We start from the raw sequence: 18,724 nt of genomic DNA, 5'->3' as shown, positions 1-18,724 counted from the left end.
GTAACAACCTTTTGCCTCCCTTCATGTGTAATATATAAATAATGTGAATTCTTCCATATATCATTACCTATATTTTCCTGGTCTTCTAACGTCAGCGCTGCATTCTGCAACAACAGAGAACACAAAACGAACAGGAAGCATTTGATTCAGATGTAACGCCGATGCCCGGTAGTCTAATCCAAAAGGCATCAAGTCAGTTTTTGTATTAACCCGCACTCCAAAGATCACATCGCATGAGGAAGTCTCTCTCCGCACTGTGAGGCATCAAATGACGCCAGAGTCCAAAGTGATTCACTGCTAAACAGTGAAAGAACAACACGTTTTGGACCACTGCTCCTTTGTAAACTCAGATGCAAAAGCTGGCCAGTCGAAAGAGGAAAGGAACATTTGGCATTTGCTCAAGGTTACGTATTAACTTGATTCAGATAAATAATATATTTGGTCAATGTTATCTTGACCAAACAAAATGTTTAATCTTCTGGTAAATCAGAGCACAGTTTAAATCAGTAGTGGACACGCCGTCCACTACTGATTTAAACTGTGCACCTTAAACCTCATCTGCCCGGGGGAATTGGTTTTTTGTCACATCTTTTTTCTTGTTAAATCACGATGAATGAAGAGTGTATATTAGCTACTGTCCACCTGCAGTGAACCGGTCCGACCTCCCCGAACCAACGAAAGATGTCCCGCATGCACACGACTGCAACTCAAAAACTCACCAGTCTACAAATACTTTATTTTAAAATTCAACACCATACAATATACATAGAAATAGTGCATCATATCTGTTACTATCATACATCAACATCAACAACGGGGGTTCCTGTGTCAACCTACCAGCCTCTGTTTCATAACCACAACGGACGCAGGTGTTGTGACTCCTCATTGACTGCTCAACGGGTAATTGCAAAGTAGATGTAGAACGATTTACAAACTGTAGTGTTCTTAAGAAATAGATCATTTAAATTCATACGCGGCATCCGATTCATTTAATATAGATCTGGTAAAAATAGATTTGTAATGTCATTCAGAGAGTCGGATTGCCGTATAAATTACATTAACTGCCTTTAATAAACAGGGAATTTTTGCTGAATAAAAAGGCATTTTATTTTTTCCCTTTGACCCAACTGATTAAAACGATCCTTCCAAGGCCTTCACCATTTGCAGTTAGTCCCCTCTGGATTTTATTCTGCAGTAAAGGATCATGGAAACACCCATGGCACATATCTGAGGAGAACACATATATTTGTAAGACATTCTATTAAAAGTAAGAGAAGTATGTATATTCAAGGAATGCTATTCATGCAGCTAATTAAGTAACTTGAAATGTGTGTCCTCAAACTCGCACACGGTGGGATGCGGGATAAGCACGTACCTCCAGAGCGGCGATTCCCAGGGCCACTCCCACAATGGCCGCCATGTTGTCTTCAATCAGCTTTTTGATCTTTGCGAAGCACCCGGTAACCATCTGAGGAAAATAAAGAAGGAAAAAGTAGAGGTAGAGGAGGCCAGACAACTAGTAATGAATTCACAAAATGTTTTTCTCGTTTCCCCGTCTCCCAAAGGCCGTACCGGGTCACTGTCAACGATGGTCTGGTTGCAGAGTTGCACAGTGGGGAGGCAGCACTGTGGCGGGTATTGATGGTGGTGTTGGTTGTAATACGGAGAGCCAACAAAGTCTGAGGAGTTGTAGAATCCACAACAATGTAGCTAATGTGGAGAGAAAAGAGTTGCAAAGCATCAGGGAAAAGGCGTGACAAGAATCCTGTCTTTGTTCGGCACATTTACACACGCTGCTCATGGTGGCGTTCCACAGTCCCGTCACGTCAGAGTTATTCCCGTAGTCCTTGTGGATGTTCTCAGCTGCAACTTTGCCAAACTTGGTCAGCAGCTCTTCAGCCTGAAATGAGAGCACACGGGAGGGTTTCTGTCCCGGACCCACAAGGCAGCACCTGTCAGGGTGGTGGAAAGGTTCTACAGTTGACTCACCAAGGGTCTGAATACCAGGATGACCACAGCTCCTGCTACCTCCGCTATGAAGACCACCATGACTATGATGAAAAACTGGGGGAAAAAAACAACAACAACAAAACTCATTTGCAGACAGCAGTATTGAGAAAGTGTTGAATGTTTCTGAGCCAAACATGTTTTGTGTCAGTTAATGATGTGAGGACGATCGTGTCGGTTTATGGTTCCCTCCTATGAACTGTGCATAATTACCAGTTAACCACATTAAGTGGGTTCCTCTTTTTAAAAGTGCGTTTTCGCTTTTGAGCGAGAATGCCAGAAGTTACAAAAGAAGTACGGTAAAAAATAAAACTAATTGCAACTTTTTATAAACAAAAAATTGTGACAACTAACAAAACCATGACATGCACGAAGCATCCAACCTAAACGTCTCTCAAGCTTCCACTGGAACTATCGGCATCAGCAACTTCCCCAGACGCTCTGCATATCATCGCACCATCTTTCTTTCTAAATGCCAACCAACGCAGCGCTTGCTGTTTGTCTCAATATGAACCCAACTTCCTATTTTCACATTATCTGTAGTGAATGGTGACTGCAAAACACACCGATTTTGTTTTGTCGCCTTCTTTCTGTCAACGCAGATACAAAATGTCACCCAATTTGGATGGAAAACTATTGAAATGTGCGAGAATAAAGCAGCAGACGAAAAGCTACCAGCAGCAGCATGCAGGAGCTCTCTCTGACGGCGCCACAGCAGCCCAGGAAGCCGATGACCAGCAGCAACGCTCCGACGGCGATCAGCAGGTAGCCCACGTTCAGCACGTGAGAGAGCCCAGCCGGCGCGTTTTCAATCTTCCCCAGGAACGCCAGGATGGAGCCGCTGTCCACTTTCACCCAGATGCCGACGCCCAGGACGGCCGCACCTGCCAACTGAGGGAGAGCGATGGGGAGGAGGAGGAGGAGGAGACGGGTTGCTTGAGGTGGATGGAATAGAAATCAGGATATACGAGGGAACCGTCATTCTTTTAGTTTCTTACAGGTCAAGGAACTTATGGAAGAGAAATATTAAAAACTGATGTATTTTAAACAAGTAAAGGAAATGTTTTTTTTTCTTCCCCTCGAACTTTTTTTTAAACTATTTTCTATTTCAGCATTAGTTTATACACATTTCACAATGCGGCATACTTGTGATGCACAGAGAGGCCCAATGTAAAAATGGCAGTGTTTTCTGCGAGAAATTCCCTTTTGAAGTATTTCTTATTGAAGATTCAAACTTACAAATATAATGCCGTTGAATAAGAACATCATCATTTTGAGGAATCCAAAGCAGCCCATTTTGGCTGCGGAGTGTTCTACCTACAGATGAAAAAGAGACAAGACGCTGATCAGTACCGTCCAGCATTTGTTGACAACGTCCGAGTCATTTTGGACCAACAAAGGTTTTACCGACTTAACAGCACTCCGTTTGCCCGTCACAGTCGTTGGTTTGCTCAGTATCGGGTGGAAGACGTGTGGCCCTCGTGTCACAGGTGACACATTAACCGTGGGTTCGTGCGGTTTCCTCTGAGAGCGAGCGAGGGGGGAAAACACCTGACGCTTTCCCAACTCTTCACCTTCGGTCCTTCGAGAGCTTAATAACTTATCTTCCTCAAACACTCGAGAGGCCTTTCGTCTGCACTTTGAGGGCATTTACTGTACAGGCATCGCCGCAGAGAGGAAGCAGAGAGGTGACGCACGAGGAAGTGAGACTCAACTTTAATTATGTTGTATTTAGACAACAGCCTTTCGCTGAAAGCTGATATGCAAAGGCATCAACTCATGGAAATGTTTCATCCATCTGCGAGTTTCCCAGATTTGCATTGAAACTGGGAATGTTTTGCAATCATATGCGAATGCCATGAACCCTCAGCCTTCAAGCCCTTCAGTGTGTGTATTTGCATGGAAAACATCACGGTCAGCCGGCCGCTCCGTCGGCTCGTTTAGACTTTATGCCGCTGATACGTGTTGACCAATCAAGGAGCATGGCGACACAACAGCCCTTTAAACGCCTCTGCATGTGTGACGCACAAATACACAACACGGCTTCTTTAGTAATCGACATGTATCCGTCTTCATCCTCCCGTCTCCTTCCTGCCTCCAAATCTTCTCCTCCCACTCCTCCTTTTCTGACAACCGATACTTTTCTCCCTTCAAGATTGCGTCTGTGTGTGCGTTAGTGTGTATGTGTGTGTGTGTGTGGATACAAATGGGAAACAGTGCTCTTGGTTTGTTGTGACAAAGCAGACAAAGTCCTTTACCTAACGACAACGACTTGGCAGAAGCCAACCGTGTGTGTCAACAGGCGGCTTTCGGGGGATTGGCATTTCCCACATGGCCTATTGGTAAGATTATTTGATCCATGCCAGCTGTTCCACTTATTTTCATTTCCTCAAATCAAATCTAATGTAAATGTCCCAGACAAACATTTGAGGGAGGGTGTGTGGTTTCTTCTCAGCCGTCCCTCGCTGCAGGGAAGCTGGTCCTCGTCATGTTAATGATGCACCCGGACGCCAGCAGGAAACAGCGAGCGGTTACCATGACTCCCCAAAAACTCCCTCTATCACCGCCGATCTGTCCGCACTTCCTGGCGGTCACTGACATGAACCCTGACACACAACTACGAACCGCAGAAAAACTAAAAAACACCCAACGGACCAATTACAAAGGACGCCATTGAGCAGAATGATCGCAGGTCTCACGGGACAAGGACTCGTTGTTTGGTGGATCCCTTGTTTTGTTGGAACGGGACTCAAACAAGTGGATGGGGGGTTGGTTGGGGGGTTCGCTAACAACTTTAAATCACGGTCGGTCGGCGGAAAGTCACTCTCGGGCTTACCTTTCCACGGGAGGAGTGCTCGAACGCGCCGGGAGGCTGGCTCACCGGTGGGCGGTGGTGGTGGTGGTGGTGGTGGTGGGTGGGGGGGGGTCGCTCCCCTCGCTGTGGGGATGAAGGCTGTTTTACTTCACAGGACGCGGCTCGTCTCAGCCTCTGAGCGACGTGTGGTTCGTCTCCTCCAGGTCGACGCTTTCTGCTCTCAACGGCTGTCGGCTCGTATTTAAGGTACCGGAGGCAGCGCGAGAGCAGGTGGGCGTGGCCAAAGCAGCTGAGCGGTAACCGCCACCCATCACCATGGAGACATGCTGCACAGGGGAGGAGAACAGTCACTCAACTAAAACATTTAAAATATATGTTAACGGGAAACGAGTTCAGATGAGGAACGAAGCACTCACTTTTTTTCCTGCAGCTATTTGCAACGTGAAGAGCAAAGAACAATAAGGGAACAAAACGCTCGCTGTGGCAAAGTCACTTTGTCTTTTTTAGAAATTAGGTTAATTATCTGGTTACCTTGGTGAAAAACGAATAACATTTTACCATAGCATGAAAAGATCTTTGGTAAACATAAGTTCACAATACTATATGTCTGCTCAGTATATATATATAGTATCATATAAAATTATTTAAGTATGTTGGAGGGGCCACATACGGCCAACCCATCCATGGCCAATTAAGCCAATTTTAAATGAGATGATAATGATTAAATAAGATCGGCCTGGTCCGGGAGAGAAGGCAGAATAGCGGTGAAATAAAGTCAAAGGTGATTGAGTGAAAGGAAATGTGCCAACGATGCAGCCGTATCGGGTCTTATGATCCCTTGAGGGTGTCACGACCTGGCTCTTTGGGCCATGACAAAATTGGAGTTACACTGGTTTCCGAGGTGTAACATTCTTTATTTAACACACAAAACAACGAAAAACCATAACCATTCCAGATGGGATGCGAATGTCAGTATTATCAGTAGTGTAGGATGTGCATGAGGGTAAAGTGTAAATGGTGGGTGTTGTCCAGGGCATTTAACCCAAAGGAAAACCGGATTCAACAGGCGGCTGCCCTACCACACCGGACGTCTGCTGGAGAAAGGAGAGAGCGACAGAATCAATGAATGAACACAGGGCTTTCTAATCTCAGGGCACCTGGCCCAGGTGCCTTCAATCACCAAATCTCATTGGAAGGCTGCTGCCTCCACAGCAGGGGTTGTCACAAGGGTCAGACGTGTAATGTGCAGGACAGAAAAATGGGGGGAAACCAATCAAACAAAAACATCAATATATATAAAATGTAGTACGTTAAAGGCTTTATTTACAGACTAAACTGCCAAGGGAAGGGGGATAAATGATTTCCAGCAGAAGATCGCTGCATTAAGCCCACAATGCGCGCAAAGAACAGGGGAATGAGCCTCTATGAAGGAAATTAATAAATAATAACACATCCTCACATAATCAAATATGTTTATTGATATAAAATGGATTTTGATATATCAGTATTCAAATGCAAAATGTGACTCCCGGTCACTCGTCCTCATTCCAGCTTCAGGTTCCATTAACACAAACATACAGCAACCACTTGCATGACTAACATTTGCATGACTGAAAGAAACTGTCATGGAATGACGAAGTGTCATAATACTTGTGCTTTTCATGCCATTTCGTGCTATTCATGTACGCCCACACTTGACACGCACGTACACATTATGCAAGAACACACGGCATATTATTAACCATTTCCGTCAATCTCATGTCTTTCAGAATAGTATAAGATACAAAAACAAATCATACTCGCATATCAAAGTGATTCATAAGATAACAAAACTGACCGGAGAGGAAAAAGTGCATTTGCTTAGAAACCAAAGGGACAGCGAGAACATGAGAGAGGGAAACAAGAGGAGGATCAGGTCACTTTTTCATTCAGGACTCCTTGTGATTCATTGGGATTGTGAAAGCAGATGAGGGGAAATGTGGGATGAACGGTCCGATTGTAATTGAGTGAAGGTGAAGAACCTCCATTTGTCAGTCCGAGCAGCGCAGCGTTAAACCTCCACGAGGTCCAGTCCCAATTTTAAGTATATTTGTAGTTAATATTTCCCCACCGCACTGGCAAGTCATCAATGATCGTTCTTGGTGGTCTATTAGTAAACCCCGTCATCACATTAGGTCATACTTCCTTATTAATGGACAAACCTGTGTTAAACATTATTTGATGAGAACTACAAAAAAAAAAAGTTAAGACAGGAATTATTTTCCACTGACAGTTAAGTTCCCCTTAGTATTTTATAGTGTAACGTAATATAGTAGAACATGTCTCTCTGATTGCAGAGGGGGGAACAACCATCCATTTTGAAGGCTGAACCGATAGCGGTCGCCGGGTTAGCCCGCTAGTTGATAGCAACTTAAACTACATGAATTGAAAACCTAATATGTATCATTGTTCAAGCGTAACTTGGTCTGAACGATTGCTGCTCATTCTCCACACAGGACCTCGATATATGCTGTAGTTGTTGTTACTCTGGTACCTCAGATTAAAGGTTTAACTTGAGTATAAACTTTTCCTGATAACGTTAGCCCCCACATTGCTAATCAGTGACAGTTGTAAGGAGCGCTTTTTTCTCTGAGTGTAACTTCTATAACACCATAAAATTATTGGAGAAATAATGCTGCCGTTTAAAGCAATAACAGGTTTTCAGTCGTGAGCTAGTTAGCTTTCCATGCTAATGTATGCTGCAGATAATCAAACTATTAACCGTAATCTTTTGCTACTTTGATTTGGGTTTTGTGAGAGACAAATAGTCATACAATAAGTGCCCCTCTTACTAAAGCCGCCCACATCACTTCAACATTTGAAGAAACAGTTTGTCCCCATTGCCTTTATTGTAGCTCAGCTATGAGCTGCATGGGGGGGGGGGGGGGGGTAGTTCACCGGAGGTTTCCTCGCTGTACCAAATATGTCCAAAAGCCACGTTTAGGGCCGTGTGCTCCGTAACGGCTCGTGTCCCGCACAGCGGTCAGACTGCCCCCCTTCGTCCAACACTCGTGTGTTCACAGTCTATGTCCTTCCTGAACACAACCGGCCAGCTGGAGCCCAGCAGAAGGTCCGTCTCTCCACCAGAAGGCTTCCTTTGGTTCCCGAGGGCCGAGCCGAGCGCGTTTCTCTCTCTCCCGCCTACCGGGGTCCGCCCACCTCAGGTGGCCTGCTTGTCCGGGTGGCTCTTCAGCTTGTGGAATTTAACGCTGTCCAGCTTCTCGAAGCGCTTCTCGCAGAACTCGCAGGTGAAGTTGTAGTGCGCCTCTGAAGTGTGCTTCTTCATGTGCCAGTTCAGCGAGGCGCGCTGGCGACACTGATAGCCGCAGATTTCACATCTGACGAGCGACAGAGAGAGACAAGACGGAAGAAGACGATGGGTGACGATGATGAACGGTTGTGGTTGAATGTTGTATTTATGCATTTTTTTATTTTTCACAATGTGTACGGATTAGATCCCTTTTCAGCTTCAGTAACTCACTGGAGTGGCGTTTCCCCTGTGTGCGTCCGCCTGTGGACCTCCAGGTGATTCTTTCGCTTAAACGACTTTCCACATGTCTCACAGATAAAGTCTCTGACCCCTGTGAACCGATTGTGTAACATTTAGAGGTTTAGGAAGATCAGACTCTGGACACGACAAGCCTGTGTTTGGGAGCCCACCTGAGTGGATGATCATGTGGCGATGCAGGTGGTTGGACAGGTAGAACTTTTTCCCACAGCCTGGATGGGGGCAAACCTTGGTCCTCCCTTTCCTGTGCACTAGGTTGACGTGATTCTACAGATAGAAAGTGAATTAACGAGATGTTCGTCTTCATCTCCGGCTGAACGAAGTGAGGGCGAAATGTTAAAAGTACAAATTAAGAAAAGTCTCACCTGAAAGCTACTGATTGCTACGTAGACTTGACTGCAGCCCTCGTACGGACAGTGGAACATCTTGAGCATCCCGTCCTCCTCAATGACCGGGCCTCGCCTGTTTCTCTTCGACCGGACACTGCGTGGAAAAAAATGTTTTGGTTTTAGGCCCACTCTAAATCTCCATACTGCCGTATTTCGGGATGCATTCCTGCAAAGTGTCCGTTGAGCCAAAACCTTTAAGCCTCTGAACATCTAAAGAGAAAGAACAACATTAAGTTTTCCCAGGGATATAAATTGACCCTTTGTCTCTTACGGCAAAAGCCAGGAAGACGTTGACATCGCACGGTAAACTCAAGATAAAGCGATCGCAGCAAAGTGCTGTCTGCTATACATTAATCACACTCAACCACTCGGCGTCTGGGTGTCTTGGGAATGTTAAATCCTACGTTTGCGACACTACCGGTGTACTTGTGGACAGAATCTGAATGTCGCTGTGGTAAAAAATATGTGGCCACAAACCCGCTCAGACCCCTGTGCAGCTCTCGGTCACCGCTCAGCTCCAAGGCGTCATCAAGGGGCGGCCGCTGCTGTTTGTCACTCAGACCTGCAGAGAGAAAGTGTAAACGCTGATTACGAAAGTGTTTGGCTCAATCGAAAATGTCACACTGGTCAGAGAGTAGTAGTTGGGAACCACCAGAGACCCCTAATAGTAGATTAGCACCATCTAGCGGACTGAAAGGGCAAACATAATTTAGAGGTTCAAGAGGTCGTCTTCGCACTGTGGGTCATTATTGAGTGTGGCGGTGACGAGACAACAAGCATGTGACTCCTCTCAGAGGTTCACCCAGCGAAATTGGAGCAAGTCCTTTCTTTCTTAAAATGTTCAATGGCAGATGTATTGTTAAAACTTTGTGAATATATAGAATTATACAAATCATCATCACTTTCAGAGCAAAGTAGTAGAATCAAGCTTTGTTGTCAGCAGAATTTGAACTTCCATTTCAGATCATTAAACCCGGAGTTTGACCTTTAAATGTCTCACCGTGGCTTCATGTTGCCAGTTCTCTAAGTTAGAGAGCAATAGAGGGGACTTTAAATATTACTCTGAATCATTAACATTTGACTATTTACGGTCATTTGTCTTGGATACGAGTTGCTCTACGTAACTCACTTATATTTCATTCACTTTTATTATCTTGTTAGTTCTGAGGCCTCTGTGGTGAGGGCCGGCTCCCTTTGGAGCTACTGCACGTATCGCACCCGTCACGGAGTCTTCATCCTCTGCTGCTCGGACTTTGGACTCAGAGGCCGGGTCGTAGGTGACGCCCCCGATGACGGTGCAGGTGACTTCCTCCACGTTTCCGCCGCCCATGTTGAGCTGGATACCTTCTGAAGCCAGGGCCTCGTAGCTGGTTCCAGTGATGATGATCAACTGGGAATGTTGGGTGGGGGGATGAAAAAGAGTTACGCTCCTTGACGTGGGCCAAATACTTCCTTTAAAAAAACAACACACGGTACTCGGCCACCTACCTGCGAGCCTTCCAAAGTGGTCCTCTGGTCAGGAATCTCACAGCTGGACACCACCGTCTGCAGGGCGTGAGAGTCAAACAGCTCGCTCTGCCCGTCGCCCGGCGGGACAGACGGCTCCGGCCGAGCTCCCAGTCCGGCTGAGCCGCTCAAGTCCTCCTCCGGCTTCTCAAGTTCAACAGCTAGGGAAGCCCTCACGGAAACACACTCGTATCCATGCGGCGCGGCCCTGATCTCTTCTTCGCCGTCTCTGCCTCGCCGAAGATCTTCAACCTCTTCTACCTCCTCCTCTTCTTCTTCTCGTTCATCCCTCTCCTCCTCTGAGGCAATGGAGTGATAGGCTGCACCTGGGGAGCTTTGCTGTCGCTCTATGACCATTTCCATCTCCCAGACAGACTGTCCCGTCAGTGGAGCTTCCACGTCGGCTCGTTCCACCTCGAATGTGTCCACATTTTCTTCCGCATCTAAAGCATTAAAGAAGAAGAACAAAAGATTTGTTTCTAACTTTGCACCAATAAAAACGGAATGATTTCAATGACTTGTGGTTCTGCACCTCTGAAGTGTCGGTGAGCCTCCTTTCTTGTCGTCGTCCTCCTCTTCCTGCTGCTGCTGTCGCCCACATCTTCAGCCACGGGCGCATCGGTTCTCTTGGAAAGCTCGTCATCGCTCTCTCTGTTAACGCCGTCATCGTGCTCCGAGTCACTCGCCTCCCTCGTTGGTGAGAACAGGTATTGCACAAACGAGTGGTTGGAGTCACATCGCCAGACGGCCGCGGTGGAGGAGTTGGGCTGGGGCTGCAGGGCTCTGAGCTGGGGCTCCTGAGGGCAGGAGCGGGAGTGCTCCTGGTACCAGCACACCAGGTTCTGGAGGCTGGACACGCCCTCCGTCCTGCCTGGGAAGCAACAGAAAGTTTTGATTTGAAACCACTTCTACAGCAAGTTGAACAGCAGCAATTTTTTAATGAATTAAAAAATATTGCTTGCATGATGCCGTTTTCTACCGTGACAAGAATTGACGAATGTCCAAGTCAACATTGAGATAAACTTAGTTAAATATCAAACATCGAACTTTGTGCACGTCTCACTCATTTACTAAAGCTGCAGTTATCTCTGGAAGCAACAAGATTTGACTTTTTGCCTCATAAAATGAGGAGCAAAACCTCATGTTTCAGTGTGTAATGTTGACACTGGTTACAAATTACCTCACACTTGGATACTGATGTCAAATCCAATAAGCTAATATATATATATATATATATATATATATATATATTATTGTGTGACTTTGATTTGTAAAATATGAGGGGTTTTAGGTTTTAACATTCCTCAAATTCAATGTATTTTAAAATATAGATTGAATATCTCAAACTCAAAAGATCGTTTTTAAACTACGTCACCTTGGAGTTAAATCCAAGTTTTCCAGTTAGGAATCATCAGGTGTAAAAAAACAATCTTAGTCGACAAAGATAAATCCAATAAACCAACTAGTTCAATATTTCAATTAAAAGCATATGATTGACATGACGTTTTACAATAATCTGGTCAGAGGTCCCTGGTCGAGAATCGCGCAACTTTTTAGGCCTTATGGTGAAGTGAAGTCATGCGTAAAACCGAACAAGACAAGTTATTAAAACTCACTTTTTTTCTCCTTCATTGAGACTTCAGGGGAAATCTTCTTGCTGCAATGCAGTAAGTTGGACAATGACGAGTTAAGCAGAATAAAACAGACTTTTAAAGGAAGTAGAAAATCGGATTTATGAACATAAGAGGCTGCAGTAGAATGAATGGGTCGAGCTCATAACGTCGCAGCAGAACTATTCGACTCAGTCTGGCCAGGTGACGTAAGCCTGTATAAAGTAAAACGGGCATGTAAACGGGATGCGCTTACCCGCGGTATTCCCGCTGGTACTGGTCCCCATAGGTGGCGTTGAGCAGGATCAAGTACTCCGCCAGTCCAGCGTCGCTCAGACTGGTCCTCCTGCGCAGCTCACTCCACAGCTTGTGCGACTCGCCCAGGTACACCCGCCTCACGTCGTACTTCTTCCGGGACTCGAGACGCCTCTGTGCGCGGTCGGTGTCCGTGAGCCGGGGCCGTCCTCTGCAGCGCCTCAAGCCTCCTCGGTCTCGGTCCCCGGCCGGGTCGGCGTCCAAAGGAACGTCCAACTCCGCCAGGCTGAGCGCCATCTTCACAGCTGGGACTTGTGATTGCCGGCATCCCGGAAGCTGGTCCGACCCGACAGGAAGTGCTGATAAAGACGCCTTTTGTGGTCGTCCCCCCCCCCCAAACCCCAGGCTTATTAACGTGGCTGCAGCGGCGAAGACCGCAGTGTTTCACCGCGTGGCTCTATGCGTCAGTCAAACATACAAAAACAACACAAATAACACCTGTGCATCGCGAGAAGCAGGCGGAACGTTACCGTGATGTCGCGTGTTTCCACACGGACCTCAGCAGCACGGACACCGATGTGCCACACGTAAACAGAACTTCAGCGCGGTCGTTAACTGGACGGCATAACCGCGGGGGGGAGAAATCACCGTGACGGAGCGTCCGCCATGACGGACATTTTAACACTCGTCTTTAGAACCTTTACGTCACAAACCGACGGAAGTGAGGCGCTCACCGGCCCTCCTACGTCACCGGCGACGTGCAGCGCGCTGCTGGTCGGAGACGCCGGGCTCAGCCGCTCCGTGCTGCTGCTGGCGGCGGTGACGGCGGCCTCGGAGGTGGGGGTGAGGGTGGTGTTCTTCACCCAGACGCGAATCCAGAGCCTCCCTCCGTGTCTGCAGAAGCGCGTTCCCGGTGTGAGCCCGGAGAGTCTGAAGGTACACGGCGCGCTGCAGGCAAACCTCGGGTTACTTTGCTAATTAACAGCTAATTGTTAGTGAGTTTCTTACTCATACGTCGCGAGACCAACACTATATGTTTATATCTTATTAAAAGTCGTACATTTCTTACTGCAGACTGCAGAATATTTGTATTGTTCGCAACTTGGCTACCCAACATATTATGGTCACTTAATAAACAGCTTTATTCAGGCAGCACAATAATCACTTACTTCAACATTAATTGGTACATATATATCATTTTAATCTATTTATTTTAATTTTGCAAGACATCGCATTACACTGAGATATTTTGATGGGCTTTGTTTTGGACCGAACCCTCACATCTACGCCCAGCTACATTGAATCCTTCAGTCAATCGGGTTCTTTTTGCTTTTTCCTTTCAAAGAAAATCCTATTTTCCTATCCGAGGACGATGGAGGAGCTGCTTCAGCAGGTGGCCAGGCTTCACGAGCCCACCAACACGTCTCCCGCGCCTCCGTCCCTCATCGTGGTCGACGGGCTGGAGGGCTTCCTGTGTGAGCGCGGCGCCGGCCTCGCCGGGTTTCACCCGGGGGAGCAGTCCGTCCAAGCCGCACACCTGTCCGCGCTGCTGTGCGACAGCGCCGCCTTCCTCACGCGAGTCCTGAGGAGTCGCTCCCCGGGCGCCGACCCCTGCCGCGTCGTCGCCTCCTTCCAGTCGCCGGGGGACGGAGGCCAAGCCGGCGGGGAGGCCTCGGCCGCGGATCCCACCCTCGAGGTTCTCGATCGCTATTTCCGGGTGCGCTGTACTCTGGACAGAGCCGGGAGCTACGAAGCTGCAGCGGGCGGACTGCACGAGGTGTGGGACATTTATCTCTCTGGGACGGGCATGGCAGACGCTTCTGGTGCCAAAGAGTGTGAGGACAGGCCCGCTGCAGCCCAAGAGTGGAAGCTGTTAATTCCTCCAGACGGCTTGATGGAGTTTAAGTTGGTTTGAAAGGGTTTGCATCAAAGACAGTCGCAGTGAGGGAGAAACCGCAGTGTTAAAAGTTTTATTTGCAGAAGATACAACGTGATGTAATCTGCTTCTCACCCACTCAAGATAAGCTTACAGGACCACGGTGTTGAAGATACAAAATGTTTTATGAGTTTAATCGGCAAAAAGTTTTTTTAAACACATGAAGAAAGTCTTGCATAATGAAAACATTTACATAGATTACATAGGTGGTTTTAAGTTGATAAGTGGTTACCAACGTGTTTGGTTCGGGACCCTTCAAGATAAAACAAAGTTTATTTGTAACCAAAGAAAAGAGAAATTCACATTATACACAAATTAACATCATTATTATTTTGAAAACCATATTAATTTTGACATTTTTCTGTCTCCCCTTATTCGTCCTCTCAGGTTTTCAGTTGAGAAACACTCATTTACAACATCGGAGCGATTGTATGAGACATCAGATTGAAGTGGCTGATGTCACAGTTAAAGTATTTCACGAATAAGAAGAAATATAGAAAATCTTTATTTTTGAAAAATAAACATCACTTTTAGTACATGATGTTGTGTCTGAAAAAAACCTTCTAAATAAAGTACTGAAAGTATAAATCTCGGCTTAAAATATTTTGCATGCAGAATGTAGGAAAAAGTTTAGTTAATTGATGAGTGGTTTTATAATCTTCTATATGCGATTAATTGCTGTAGTGAAAAGCGTGTAACACGTGATGGACAGCCAGTCTGTTGTGAGAGTTCTTCCAACCATATATCGTTGGTCAAAAGTGTAAGTTAACAAAAAATACATTTCATTTACTTTTTAGAGAAAGAAATCAGATGTGAGAGGTTTTTCCAAAGCAACACTAGCATAAAAAAAATGGAAGTTTGATTTAAAAACTGCAACTGTAAAGCATCAGGGTAAGATGTACTGTACATGCTCTGCTCTTTAGATGGCAGCAGTGAGTAAAAACACAACGTAAACACCAGAAGAAAGACACTTTCTACAGTTACATGAGAATGAATATGTCCTAGAATTGAACTGCTTCTCCTTCATTTGTTCCAGAATTCTGCTTTTGCAATAAAACACAAATCCCAATAATAATATTTACAAATACAGTGAGTTTTATCAGCCGATCAACATTGCCATTCAGAGCACACTGTCATTAGCGTTTTATAAAGAGCATTGATCGACCTCGACCCAGTTCACACTATTTAAATGATGGTTGAGTGGTCAGAGTTTACGCTTTGGTTTCAGAGGCCACACTGATTTGTTGACAACACACAAACTCCCTTTAAGACGCATCAAAGTCTTCCAGGCGCTCGGTTCTGTCATTTAACCAAAAAGCCGTTATTTAAGCTTTAAAAGTACACGTAGCTTTGAAATGTGAATACACCACTTGAAACACTCCCTTGAATTTATGGGACTTCTTCAAAAAGCCCTGCGCAAAGTAGAAACCACGTAGAGGACGTACATCCAGCAGGACTCTTCTTCCCGAGTCCTTCAGCTTGCACTTCGGTGTCAGTCTGCCCCCAAATCCTTGGTCCACCTTTCTCAACGCCAGGGTGAGTTTGGGTGCAGTTCCAGAAAGCTTCCTCTGAAGCTCCGTTCATGTGCAGCATGTCCACTTTGGTCCCGTCAGCCGTCATCTTTGGCGGCGTGCTGCAGGAAGGGCCTTCTGTGAACCGGCATCTCGTTCTTGTAGTCATTGGCGTAGATGACGACACTTCCAATGTCGTCTGCCCGGCTCATGGGGCTGTAATCCATTGAGACCCCGGAGTCCGCTACCGCCATGTAGGTGTACCCCGGGCATTTGGACGTCCAGTCGGGGTTCGGGTACTCCAAGCTGGACTGTGACGAAAGGCCACCCGACCCCGAGCTCTGCGGCCTGGACCACAGGTCGGAGTGAGATTCACACGACACCGTCTGCCCGGCGGCGAAAAGCACCCCGAGGGGTAGTGCCTCCTCCAGGGTGTCGCCCAGGTGACCGTCTTCTATTTGGCTGCTGCCGTTGAGGGTGACGTAGGCGTCTTGGGACTCCAGCAGAGAGGACTTGGAGCAGGGAGCCGGGTTCTGGTGGAGAGCCCTTAAGCGGTCCATCAGCCAGTGGTCGTTTGGTTCGGCTCTCAATCGCTCCGTCAGAGCTGGATCGCCTCTTTCCGGCAGCTCTCTCTCCTCCGCCCCTCTCTCTACATCCTCGTCCTCCTTTCCGCCCGTGATCGCAGCCCTGAAGGCCTTGGGTGGCAGAGCTGGGAAAGGCAGGGAGGAGCCCAGGCGGAGCTCTGACAGGACCTCCAGAGGAGAAGGGCATTCTTCTGAGTAGAAGTACTCCGGAGTCAACCAAACGCCTCCGTCGGTCTGACCCAACCACTCCTGCACCAAAACACAACAGTCTGAGATGAAGATGGGGTCCTGCTAAACTGTCCCGGGAGAACCGCTATTGATTGAAGTGACCCGAGTACCATTCAAGGTATTAGTAGGACAATCAGCTCAATGTAAGTGTCTGCTTCTTACCTTAAAGTCCCCTCCATACACAGTGAAAAGACCTTTGAACTTGCTGTCAGGAGTCGGAATAGTCGGCCAAATCTTCTTTATGACAAACCTGAAAAGAGAAGAGAGGCTTACAATATAAATCTGCGTTTGTGTTCCTCCTCACAGATTCTGGCAGAGGTAAGTGAATGAGCAGCGCGTTGCCGGTTATCTGACCTCCGTTGTGACAGAAGCATGATGAGAGACAGCGCAATGAAGATGAAAGACATGATGAGCACCAGGGACACGATGAGTAGGTTGAGTTCTGGAGGAGGCACAATCATTGGAAACAGAACAGCTTTGGGAACAAACTCGACTTGGATAAATATATAAGACTACCTATTTCTGGACGCAGCCTTTTCAAGAGACTCTTATTCTGCTGAAATGTTTGGATGTGGCACGTGCGAACGAGTATTCACCTGCGGGCAGCGTCTCCATGACAACCGGCTCGCTCCAGGCACTCCAGTAGCCGTTGTAGCTAATCCCGTCCAGCTTCACGCGGACTCGCACCGTGTACTTGGTTCTTGGCTGAAGGCCTCTCAGGATCAACTCGGAGCTGGCTCGTACCACCTCCACCTGCAGCAACGGTGGCCAGCTCATCAAAACAGGTGCACACGCCACCCCCACCGAAACAACCACTGGATCAAAGCTCCTCGCGAGGTCACGCAAGGCACAAGCGGCGTACCTGCCCCGAGTGGCCGTCGGCCGCGGCGTAGCTGACCTCGTACATCATGGTGTCCTCCATGTACTTGAGAGAAGGAGGCACCCAGCTGACATTCAACTCGCCTTTCTGAGTCGTGGTGCTCACCGTCACGTTGGCGGGAGGGTCCAGAAGAACTGCCACGCGGAGAGACAAGAGGCCGCTGGTTACGTTGATGGGATGAGCAAGTTGTGAGCAAACGGTTGCCGATTTATTCAAGCTTTTTCTCTAGAAAAGTTCAAGTAAACTGAGATACATTAGAACACTGGCTTGAGTTGCATCACACGGCTTACAGAGGAGCTCGATGAGGAGGCTGCGGTTGTGGATCAACGCTTCGCCGCGATGCACTCGTATGTCCATTTGGACAAACAACTGGGGTCGGTCCAGGTGGCAGAGGAACAGCCTCCTCCCGCCCGCTGCAGGGAGGGTCCTCAGAGGGCACCGCTGGCTCTCCTCCTTCCTGCTCAGGACAGAAAGCAGGGTGGGCTTTTTTATGGACGAGGTCACTTAGAATTCAGACGTAACAAACACATATGTATTTATATGACGCCTAAAAACGGTTTAAAACTGTTGAATGTGTTGTTTCATCACCCCGCTTCCAAGAAACGCAAGAAAACAAACAGATAAACAACCAAAGCGGACGGCTGGTTGATGTGACGCTGAAGGAGACCTACTGGTAGGTGTACGTGAAGGAGTACTGATCCACAGAACCGGCCCGCTCCTCATCCTCCTGCCAGAAGCACGTGAAGTCCTTTCGGCCTCGTATGAAGCACTTGGGGTTTTCTGGTTCCTCTTTCAGCAGCATGGCCACTGAGGAGGGAGAACCACAAGACAAGCGCTCCTTATTCTCGTCAGAAATCCCCCGAACGTCTCCCTCGCTTCCCTTTCTGTTCTACACGTGTGAATAAATAAAATCAATAAAAAATAACCTTACCGTTTTTTTCGAGATCTCGCGCACCCTGGACGGCGGAGGCGCGTCGCAAAGCGCAGAGTATCACGCAAAGCGCGGACAGGTGAAAGCATGTCATCCTGTGCTGTCCCCTGAGAGCGGTCGCCCGCCCGCATCACTGGAGGAAAACAACGGGCCACTGACCGGTGCGCCGTCGCAGGAGGCGGCTTGTTTTCGTCTGATAGCGCTGCGCCGTTTACGCGCCTGCATGTGCGCGATAAGCCGCGCGGAGACGAGCTGTTTACGTTCTCCAAAAAGGCCTGCGAAGGTGGGGCACGCGCACGCTGACGAAACCCGTTACTCTTCCCTCCGCGGGGAGCTGCGCTGTTTACGACTTCGGTGTTTTTCTTTGCGGATATATAATGTGCAATGTTGCATTATGTGTTGTTTTGACGGCTTCGTGCGTGATGACCCGGAGGCGCCACGTCGGGCTCGTGGCCCTCGGACCCCCGTGCGTGAATCCCCGCCTGCGCCCAACGGACACAGTGCTCCGAGACGCAGGCGGTTTCT

The 18,724-nt window shown here is 47.6% G+C and overlaps 4 protein-coding genes across 4 annotated transcripts; 1 reads left to right on the top strand and 3 right to left on the bottom strand.

Moving 5' to 3' along the window:
* Window positions 1-715: 715 nt before the first annotated feature.
* Window positions 716-5,142, bottom strand: tspan34b (tetraspanin 34b). Its single transcript, XM_040191883.2, has 8 exons — window positions 4,844-5,142; window positions 3,247-3,324; window positions 2,683-2,898; window positions 1,990-2,064; window positions 1,793-1,900; window positions 1,573-1,710; window positions 1,376-1,468; window positions 716-1,227 (listed from the first exon to the last, which is right to left on the bottom strand). The coding sequence occupies exons 2-8, from the start codon at window positions 3,301-3,303 to the stop codon at window positions 1,168-1,170; spliced, it is 747 nt and encodes a 248-aa protein (XP_040047817.2). The 5' UTR covers window positions 3,304-3,324; window positions 4,844-5,142; the 3' UTR covers window positions 716-1,167.
* A 1,138-nt stretch (window positions 5,143-6,280) lies between these two features.
* znf653 (zinc finger protein 653) lies at window positions 6,281-12,569 on the bottom strand. The gene is made up of 10 exons (XM_040190385.2): window positions 12,131-12,569; window positions 11,881-11,921; window positions 10,797-11,135; window positions 10,247-10,707; window positions 9,977-10,148; window positions 9,236-9,320; window positions 8,735-8,852; window positions 8,522-8,636; window positions 8,343-8,442; window positions 6,281-8,199 (listed from the first exon to the last, which is right to left on the bottom strand). Exons 1-10 carry the CDS (start codon window positions 12,424-12,426, stop codon window positions 8,022-8,024), a joined length of 1,905 nt encoding a protein of 634 aa, XP_040046319.2. The 5' UTR covers window positions 12,427-12,569; the 3' UTR covers window positions 6,281-8,021.
* A 132-nt stretch (window positions 12,570-12,701) lies between these two features.
* Window positions 12,702-15,134, top strand: swsap1 (SWIM-type zinc finger 7 associated protein 1). The gene is made up of 2 exons (XM_040190387.2): window positions 12,702-13,065; window positions 13,475-15,134. The coding sequence occupies exons 1-2, from the start codon at window positions 12,796-12,798 to the stop codon at window positions 14,042-14,044; spliced, it is 840 nt and encodes a 279-aa protein (XP_040046321.2). The 5' UTR covers window positions 12,702-12,795; the 3' UTR covers window positions 14,045-15,134.
* On the bottom strand, window positions 14,829-18,698 carry epor (erythropoietin receptor). The gene is made up of 8 exons (XM_040190386.2): window positions 18,200-18,698; window positions 17,940-18,075; window positions 17,559-17,725; window positions 17,251-17,402; window positions 16,985-17,141; window positions 16,743-16,830; window positions 16,551-16,638; window positions 14,829-16,409 (listed from the first exon to the last, which is right to left on the bottom strand). Exons 1-8 carry the CDS (start codon window positions 18,291-18,293, stop codon window positions 15,675-15,677), a joined length of 1,617 nt encoding a protein of 538 aa, XP_040046320.2. The 5' UTR covers window positions 18,294-18,698; the 3' UTR covers window positions 14,829-15,674.
* Between the last annotated feature and the right edge of the window lie 26 nt (window positions 18,699-18,724).

Source organism: Gasterosteus aculeatus, chromosome 11, assembly GCF_964276395.1.
Source record: "Gasterosteus aculeatus chromosome 11, fGasAcu3.hap1.1, whole genome shotgun sequence".
NCBI classification, from domain to species: domain Eukaryota; kingdom Metazoa; phylum Chordata; class Actinopteri; order Perciformes; family Gasterosteidae; genus Gasterosteus; species Gasterosteus aculeatus.
This window is presented reverse-complemented; position numbering and strand designations above follow the sequence as displayed.